General features: G+C 42.1%; 1 protein-coding gene across 1 annotated transcript in view; it reads right to left on the bottom strand.

The window, feature by feature from the left end:
• Positions 1-4,465: 4,465 nt before the first annotated feature.
• Positions 4,466-10,267, bottom strand: part of LOC126989767 (uncharacterized) — a 17,834-nt gene continuing 12,032 nt past the window's right edge. Inside the window, exon 2 of the mRNA XM_050848378.1 lies at positions 4,466-6,627. Within this exon, the coding sequence (XP_050704335.1) occupies positions 6,175-6,627 (453 nt within the window). The 3' untranslated portion in view covers positions 4,466-6,174. The remainder of the gene's footprint in view (positions 6,628-10,267) is intronic.

Raw genomic sequence — 10,267 nt, 5'->3', positions numbered from 1 at the left:
TGATTAAGTATCTGGAGGTGTGAGAACTTCAATTCTTTCTTTAATTCCTACTAGATATATTATTAAGTCCGTCTTAGAAAATTAAGTAAGAAGTCAAGATAAAAGATACAGGTAAGGATGAGAGAGACATATCCTCCACAGGAATAAGTCAAAATATATTAGTTCCCCATGTTTAAAAAGAGAGAGAGAGAGAGAGAGAGAGAGAGAGAGAGAGAGAGAGAGAGTGTGTGTGTGTGTGTGAGAGAGAGAGAGAGAGAGATTTACATAGAAAATCAAACCACACAGACCCCATGGTCCAGACTAGGTGGTCTGTCCTTAAACTTAAATGATTCTACATTAATCAGAAGGCTCCAAAACGAAGAGTAACATTGAATTGAATTGAATTATTTATTGTTGTAAAATACAACAAAGGGGAATGGCTGGGCTTGCAGACAAAGCCCTGACTATATAGGCTAGTTACAAAAAATAAAAATCTCCATTGTACAAAAATAAAACATGTTGAGGTTAGTTAAAAGAAATTAGAATGTAAATACAGGTAATATTCCTGAGGAGGTACACATGCAATTACCAACCTGCACATGAGTCGAAACACTATCACCAGTAAGCATAATTGCATCAGTAGAGTCAAGAAGCGCCTTCCATCTAATACAGTGGTTCTCAAACTTTCTGACATTGTTACCCCTGACAGCGCAGAGGTAGAGGACAATTACCCCTAGCCCCCATTCCTGTTCATTTACAATTATTTTACATGAAATTATAGGAAAGGAAAATATAATATTTAATTATTTACTCATTTTAATGCATTTTTTTATTAGAAAATCAGTATTTAATACAGAATAAGAAATTTAGGCATTATTTCCTTTGATAAGAGATAAAATTAAAGCGTTTTTACTTTAAATTTATAGCTAATTGGAATGAAACCTTTTTTTTGGTGATTAAGATAAATATAATAAATTTTATTGCTACATTAATCAGAAAAAATAATGGAATCCTAGTTTTTGATAGATTTTAATATATTTTATAACTAAGTTGTAAAAAATGTAACTTCCTTAATAAATGAAAAGTTGAGAGATACATGTTTGACAAAAAAATAAAATATTTTTCTTTTGTGAAAAAAAATATTAATGCATTATTTCATTCTCAACTGAGAAAATAAAAACATTATTGTTGTGTTATTAATGGGAAACATGGGATTGTTTTCTCTTTACTAATCTATCAATGCAAGGGTCTGTAGAGGACAGTGCACATCGCATATCAGCATCTGTGTCTTTCAGCTGGTTCCTAGCTTTGGTTTTAATTGAAACTAAAGCTGAGAAACCTGCCTCACAGCGGTAAGTTGTGGCAAAAGGGATGAGCACATTTAGAGCTCTGTGAGAGAATGGGATATTCCTTCTCCTGTTTGGCCCAGAAAGTAATCAACTCTTCATTTTGATAATCTACTTCCAGGGATTTATCCTCTCTTAATGCAAGAAATTCAAGCTTTGCTGCTATGTCACTGTCCTCAATAATTTCTTCATCCACAGTAAATGGTTTAGTTACCCAAGCTCTCTTGCAATCAATGAAACTTCACACATTTTGTCAATTTGGGGTATGTGAGTGTCGTGGGCTATAAAGTTTTTTGATACCTCAATATTAAAGGGGGTTTACGGAGTGGGGAATTGACCCCCCCAAAAATTGAGAAAGGGAAAAAATTATCGTATTCTAATGAAATTTCTTACATAATGCTTTACTAACCGGAGGGAACATATGGGCGAAATTTCATTAGAATACGAATATTTTAAAGGGGGTTTACGCCCCCCCCAAAAAAATTATATGCATTCGCAGGATTGGGTATGCAGTTTTGTTAAAAAAAACTGCACTTCTACTTTATTATTATTTATCAATTTACTGAATTTTACTCTAAAGTATTTTTAATTTTAGAAATACCTCATTACCCCTCAGAAACGGCTTCATTACCCCCAGTTTGAGAACCACTGAATTCTAATACCATTCACATTTGAGGTCTGATGGCTACAAGTTCTTTACATCTAGCATTGAGATCACCCATGAGTACAGTCTGTTCTTCCAAAATACGGTCATGGAGATGTTGAACATGGAAAGCACCTGAGTGAATATATGAATTAGCAAAGAAAATTTGATCATTAGGGGTGTGCAAAGTAACAATGATAAATTCAACACCTTGACGAGAACCCTTTTCCCCTCATACGTTTTACAAGGCCTACATAGGGGTCATGGGCCTTTCCTAAAGTTTTATTTTATTTTCTCTTACATAAACGTGAAAAAACACTTCTTTGGCGCATTTGACCTCATTTCTTGTCCTGTAGACATAACTGATATGAGAATCGTAGGCGTTTTTCAAGAATGCCGACCCAGACATTATGAAAAAAGGCAAAATTGTGCCCGATCAGGTATTTTAGGCCAAAGTGAATTGATTTAGGCCAAACGCTTGACAAAAAGCCAAAATTGAGGTTTCATTTAGCCTCAAAAAGGTCAACTCGGTGGTTGGCTCTAGAATATTCGTGTATTTTAAATGTCCTTTAGCTTTACGGTTATGAGCTATATTATTGTATTTTTATAGTCATTAACTCATAGTTCGTCCGTGCGTAAGACCATTAATACGCTTGGGGGAGGCACTATGGTAAATTTGGCGGGGTCAGCGCGTCGGTTCTTTCCTGGAATATTCGTGTATTTAAAATGTCCTTTAGCTTTACGGTTATGAGCTATATTATTGTGTTTTTATAGTCATTAATTCATAGTTCGTCCGTGCGTAAGATCATTAATACGCTTGGGGGAGGCACTATGGTAAATTTGGCGGGGTCAGCGCGTTGGTTCTTCTCTGAAATATTCGTGTATTTTAAATGTCCTTCAGCTTTACGGTTATGAGCTATATTATTGTATTTTTATAGTCATTAATTTATAGTTCGTCCCTGCGTAAGATCATTAATACGCTTGGGGGAGGCACTATGGTAAATTTGGCGGGGTCAGCGCGTCGGTTCTTTCCTGGAATATTCGTGTATTTAAAATGTCCTTTAGCTTTACGGTTATTAGTTATATTATTGTGTTTTTATAGTCATTAATTCATAGTTCGTCCCTGCGTAAGATCATTAATACACTTGGGGGAGGCACTGTGGTAAATTTGGCGGGATCAGCGCGTCTGTTCTTTCCTGGAATATTCGTGTATTTAAAATGTCCTTCAGCTTTACGGTTATGAGCTATATTATTGTATTTTTATAGTCATTAATTTATAGTTCGTCCGTGCGTAAGATCATTAATACGCTTGGGGGAGGCACTATGGTAAATTTGGCGGGGTCAGCGCGTCGGTTCTTTCCTGGAATATTCGTGTATTTAAAATGTCCTTTAGCTTTACGGTAATGAGCTCTATTATTGTATTTTTATAGTCATTAATTCATAGTTCGTCCGTCCGTAAGACCATTAATACACTTGGGGGAGGCACTATGGTAAATTTGGCGGGGTCAGCGCGTTGGTTCTTCTCTGAAATATTCGTGTATTTAAAATGTCCTTCAGCTTTACGGTTATGAGGTCTATTATTGTGTCTGTATAGTCATTAATTCATAGTTCGTCCCTGCGTAAGATCATTAATACACTTGGGGGAGGCACTATGGTAAATTTGGCGGGGTCAGCGCGTTGGTTCTTCTCTGAAATATTCGTGTATTTTAAATGTCCTTCAGCTTTACGGTTATGAGCTATATTATTGTATTTTTATAGTCATTAATTCATAGTTCGTCCCTGCGTAAGACCATTAATAAGCGTGTTTGAGATACTAAGCTTGGCGGGGAAGCCAGCGTTGGCGCCATTCCCGGGCCGACCTCCATTCCGAGCAGACGCACGGCAAGACGCTCCTTACGATGGCGCCAAATATTCACGATTATAACGCCGCAGCCCGGTTATTAGGCAATAGCACTACTTAATTAAGGTAAGATAATAGCTGGGGGGCAGAAAGGGGGCGAGGCGGTCACGTTATAAGGTTGAAGTGTGTGTGTGTGTGAGCGAGTGTGTGTTGCGAGGGTAAACTTATATATTCCAGTGGTAGTTTCTTTTTATTAATTTATTTCATATTTTCGAGGTCATTTATGGTTTGCAGTGTTTTTTTTATGCTTTATCGAGATTCTGGTTAACTTATTTATTTCCCTTATCACTTATCCCTTGAATATTATCTTCTTTATCACATTAATTATCCATATCTGTTACATTTTATCAGTAATTTATGGTTTTTAGTGTGATTTTATATCCCTGTAAGACAAACTAATTCTGACTGGCTTCGTTACTCATTTCCCTTATTACTATACGGACCAAGCAAGTTTCAGGTAAGTTTTAATTTAATTTTATCCATATTATATTTCCACGCCGGTAAGTTTTGGTTTTATTAATAATTCGACGAGATAATTATGAAGACGCGCAACACTTTCTCCTTCTTAGACACGTTAATTCACCTTCACAGCTCCCGGAAAGCCATAATTAAAGTGTGAAAATATCAAAACTAGTCTCCAGGAAAGCCATAATTAAGTTTAAGCCTCTAAAAATGCTTGAAAATGGCTATAATATATCTGTGTGGCTTTCTTGAGTGATTTTGAGCGGGAAATGGGGGGCGTCCCTGTTCTCTGCTCTGATTGGCTGTCCTGGGGGCCTTGCTGTGCGCTGATTGGCTGTGAGCTCCCCGCCTTTTTTTCCTGCTCTGTGATTGGTCGCGGCACCAGGTCAGCAGCTTCCCCCTCATTGCAACTTTGGCGCCAAAATCTCGCTCCCTCACACACACGCCTCTTAACCTTCAAGACTCGTAGAAAACCATAATTAAAGTGTGCAAAGACTAAAAGTAACCTCTTGGAAAGCCATAGTAAGAGTGTAAGGCTTAAACAGGCTTGGTCGCGGTGCAAAGGACGGCTTCCCTCATAAGAATCTTTGCCGCCAATTTCTCGCACCCTCACACACACGCCTCTTAACCTTCAAGACTCGTAGAAAACCATAATTAAAGTGTGCAAAGACTAATTCTAACCTCCCGGAAAGCCATAGTAACATTGTAAGGCTTAAAACAGGCTTGGAAATAACTATATATATGTGTACGGACCCGACAGTTTCTCGCTCCTTCACACTCACGCCTCTAAACCTTCAAAGCTCCAAGGAAACCATAATTAAACTGTGCAAAGACTAATTCTAACCTCCCGGAAAGCCATAGTAACATTGTAAGGCTTAAAACAGGCTTGGAAATAACTATAATATATATTTGGCTTTGGCGGGAGAGGGCAGCGTCCCTATTCTGTGCCCTGATTGGCTGCCCGGAGCTTCCTGTGCGCTGATTGGCTGGGAGTCTTCGCGTCCACACAGTCATGGCCACCTGTCAACCCCACACCATGGCCCCGCTGGCTCCCACTTTTTCTTGCCTCCACGAGCTTGCCAGGGACTTGTGGAGTGTAATTTGAGGTGAGACAGTGCTGTGAGTCATTATATTATTGCTGGGTCAATGATATAAGTGCGTAATAGGGCTGTGTGGCGTCCAGTGTTGAGGTGACCGCCGGGCAGTCGTGGCAGGGCCGTGGTTAATATATATTTTGAGGTGAGAGACTTACACGTTGTTATTTGCATGCGTGACTAACTCTACAGCTGTGTTACTGTGCTCCTCTGTGCTGTGTTACGGCTACGTCTTGAGGTGATGGTCAGGGAGGCGTGTGACGGGTTGCAAGTGTTACGCAGTGCCAATGGCTGTTTGGGTACCCTAGACTAGTGTTACGTTATTATATCGTTACCTGCCACACTATACAGCTTCGTCACGGTGATGTATGGTACTGTGTTACGTCTACGCATTAAGGTGACGGTCAGGGAGGCGTGTGACGGGTTGAAGGTGTTACGCAGTGCCAGAAACAGTGATTTCATATCCTAGACTAGTGTTACGTTATCATTTCGTAACCTGCCACACTATATAGCTTCGTCACGGTGCTGTATGGTACTGTGTTACGTCTACGCATTGTGACGGGCGGGGAAGGCATGTGACGTGTGTTCAGGGACAGTGTTACGTATTTTGTTACCTGGCAAGCCATCTGCGTGATGGGACCGTGTCTATGGGTCGCATTACAAGACATTTCCCCGCCCAAGAACACTCACAGATACTCACAGATACAGAAGATTCCCTGGAAGAGGCCTTAAGTGGCCTGTGGCTCCAGTTCAGCAGCCTGAACACTGTGTGGGCTGCGCGTGGTGACTTTGTGCTCTATATGAAAATTTTTGTTCTTGATTTTTCCAAAATTTATCGAGTTTTGCCTCAAAACTCTCTACTGAGTCAGCGTTCACTACCCACTCTGGCAAACTGTTCCAGGTATTAACCACCCGGTTGGGGAATGAAAACTTCCGAACATTCAGCCTAGCTCTTGGTTTAAAGATTTTCTTAGAGTTTCCCCGTGTGGTGCTATCTTCCCTTAAATCAAAAAGTCCCTCTGTACAATCTATATCATATTTCCTGGTTACAATTTTAAAAGTTTCAATTTGGTCTCCATGGGATCTTCTATATGCCAGTGTGGGCAACTCAAGCTGTCTCAGTCTCTCTCCATATGGCAGGTCTTTCAGGCAAGGCACCAGCTTCGTTGCTCTTCGCTGCACGTTCTCCACAGCCTCAACATCCTTCACCAGGTGTGGACTCCATACCTGGTTGGCATATTCTAAATGGGGTCTTACCAATGCAGTGTAGAGTGTCTTGAATACTGCAGGGTCAAGGTGAATAAAAGTTCTTCTTATCAGCCCCACAATCTTATTCGCCTTGTTAATTTTTTCGGCCAGGTGGTCTGAGAACATGAGCTTGTTATCAATGACCACACCTATGTCCTTTTCTGCCCTGATCTTATTGATTTTACTGTACATATTATAAACTTTGTCCTCAATTTCTGATTGCCCAATCCTCATGTGTTTACTTTTGTCTGGGTGAAAATTCATGAGCCATTTTTCTGTCCATCCTTTGAGCTCATCTAGGTCCTCTTGCAGCTTGTCACAATCTTCCCTTTCCTTTATCTTTCTAAAAATCTTAGTGTCGTCTGCATACAGGAACACTTGGCTGTCATGTTTGACTGAATCCGGCAGGTCATTTATAAACATTACAAATAGCAAAGGACCCAGCACCGAGCCCTGTGGCACTCCACTTGTCACGTCCTTCCATGCTGATGCCTCGCCATTGACCAATTATTTCATCAAAGAAGTTTGCAGTGAGGGACTGGCCTTAATGTGATCTACAGTAAGCCAGTCCGTGGAGTGTTCCCAAGGAGTTGTTAGGGTTTTCACTGATGAAGCTTCACCCTCTTTGCCATATTCTAGCGAGTGTATTTGTTGCAGAGTCGACTTAATCGACCGTAATTAAAGCATGAACATTTGAGTCTGTGGTCAGAATAACCGGCATATTTGTTGCCGTCCGGTGGTTTAGTTCTCCACATTGCCAGCAGCCTTTTATTGGTGCCTCCACCACCACCACCTCTAATCCTCATGTCATGTAGCAGCCACCACCACCACCACACCATTGGGTACCTCAAACATCACTTACCAACACCACCATCTCTACCATCATCATCACCTTTACCATCATCACCATCCCACTACTAACGTATGTGGCCCGAATGTGCTTTATGGTGTGTGGCCAGCATATTGGTACAGATATTGCTGTAATTGTGTGGTAGGGGGTAACATCAACAATATTATTAACATGACCTCCAAAGCAACCACAACAATGATAATAATAATAATAATAATATAACAATAATAATAATAATAATAATAATAGTGGAATACATATGATAAAGTTCATTTTCTGTTCATTCTGGCGAGTCATCGCCGTAAAAGATCATACGATGCGTAGAAAGCAGAAGTTTGGCAACGTCCGATGGGTTAAGTTTGTTCAATTGCCGCCGGTGGACTGGCATGTTCTTCTTTTAACTAATGAGAGAGAGAGAGGGGGCGTTTGACAGCACCTCTCCATTTTTCATCAATTTTTCACGACTCGTTTTCATTGTCTATCTAAGAACCCGTTTGTGTCCTCCCGCGGTGCCATTAGTGCTCGGGGCGTAAGGACCTTTCCCCAGGCCCCAGTTTTATGCCCCGTTAAAAGAGTTCACGCGAAGGACTATCAGGGCAAGGGCGGGGCCGGCGAGGGACGTGGGTGCGCAGGACATTGGTGATAGGGTACAGGATGGCTGTTGAGGGTGAAGGGAGGGACGGGAAGGGAATGAGGAGGGAATGGGGTGGAGAAGAGAAGTGAGGACATTGGTGATGGGTGTAAAGGATAGCTGGTGAGGGGAAGGGAAAAGGGTGCGCTGGTGTCACGATCAGGCCAGGTGGTGGATGCGCTTCACAAATACGTCACGCCTCGTGCACCTGTTCGAATGTAGTGGCTCACGCAGGTTTTGCCATCACAGTCAAGAGTAAACGCTATAATTAACCGCATCTGGCATTGCACAATAGCGTCAAAACTAGCGGAATGTGAAACAATCTGTGTCAAGCCCCATGCTGATCGAGTCTTCGTTTGAAAGATATTTGCGAAAACGGTATGTCATAGGGTCTGATATGGATAGTAGGTTATCTTGGTCGCTATAACAAGGTCTAGTATGTTATTCTCTCGAGTTGGTTCAGTATCCATTTCTTCTAAAATTCGATCATTTCATGAGACTCGTCTTCTGTACCTGACAGTGTTGCCCGGTCAATATAAGGAGATTAAACTCTCGTAATATCAGTGAGTCGCTCTTATTAAGTGACTGCCTTAAAACACTACATTTCAGCATCAGAGAGAGAGAAAGAGAGAGATGAGATCCTTCAAAAGCAAAATTGTTATACATTGCTATATGTAACAAAGCAACGGAACCAGATGAAACCGCACACACAGAGAGAGAGAGAGAGGTGTTTCATCCTCATTTATAATCATAGTGACAGCTGAACAGACAGACAGACAGACAGAGACGCTCATTGCTATACGCTTAACTGCAACAACTTTACCTGCAGAAAACTCATTTCCCGGAGCACGTTTTGAAGGTTAGGAGCCACGAGAATGTAGCGCTTGGTACGAATTCATCAGATAAAGGAAGCCCTTGCAGAATGATTGGTTTCAAAACCGTTGGCAGCAAAGGAGGAAAAGTTTGTCAACGGCTGGCAGGGAAGAGCGAGTCGGCAGAAGATGGGAGGGGGGGGTTAGTGGAGAACCCGGAGCAGTGGCCGTGACGTCATCGTGAGGCAGGGGATAAGAGGGGGAGGATCACCTCTAGACATGACCGCGACCCCACTAGTTTAGTTGTATATGTGTTATAATATAATAACACCATGTTTGATATTTTTGAGATCTTGGCGACATCAGGAAAAACGCTTGGTGACCCCACTTGGGGTCACAACCCCAGGGTTAGGAAAGGGGGCTTATACCGTACACCTAAGGCCCGTATCCATAAACCCACACATTTAACAAGGCTTTCGTAGGAATTCTGGGCATTTACATGGGTAGCTTTAGGACCTTGGTGGTAGTTTGACCCTTCTTCTGTACCGTGAACGTGAAAAAAAAGACTCTTTACAACCCGATGAAGCTCCTTTTCGGCCTTTGAAGGTAGCTGATGCGGGAGAAGGAAGCGTCCGAGAACACCAAGCTGTGCAAACACCGAGGCACACATTTACCAAAGCTTTCGTGGGAGCAGTGGCCATTTCCGTGGGTACTTTATGACCCTGGTGGTAGTTTGACCCAAGCTCCTTTTCGCCCTTTTGGAAGTAGCTGATGCTGGAGGAGGTATTGTCTGCGAACGTACGTCACCTAATCACATACAGTATAAAACAAAACTTTCGTGCAGCGGTAGGACTTTCGCTGTGCCCACCACGGACAGCTGGAAAAAGAAGAAGAAAAAAAGAGAAGCTTTCGTGGGAGCAGTGGGCATTTTCGTGGGTCCGGTGGTTTGACCCAAGATCTAAAGGGAGAGGTCAACCAAGGCCTTCTCTCACTTCTCCCTACTGCGCATCCTATGTGACGTCACTATGGTGTGTGGCAGGACCAATGACGCGTCACCCGGATGCCTGGCGGGAGAGCCAAATTAAACAATGGAGAGGTCATGGGACCCCTCTGGGAGAGACAAGGGAGGGAGGGGGAGGAGGAATAGAGAGGTCAGTTTTTTCCTTCTCTCTCTCTCTCTCTCTCTCTCTCTCTCTCTCTCTCTCTCTCTCTCTCTCTCTCTCTCTCTCTCTTCTGAACCACACAAAAACAAAATTGTCGTGCAGTTTACCCACCACGGAAAGATGGAAAAAGACGCTCCAC

Source organism: Eriocheir sinensis, unplaced genomic scaffold (genome assembly GCF_024679095.1).
Source record: "Eriocheir sinensis breed Jianghai 21 unplaced genomic scaffold, ASM2467909v1 Scaffold1294, whole genome shotgun sequence".
Classification (NCBI taxonomy): Eukaryota; Metazoa; Arthropoda; class Malacostraca; order Decapoda; family Varunidae; genus Eriocheir; species Eriocheir sinensis.
The sequence above is the reverse complement of the archived record's forward strand: the minus strand, read 5'-3'. Positions and strand labels throughout refer to the sequence as shown.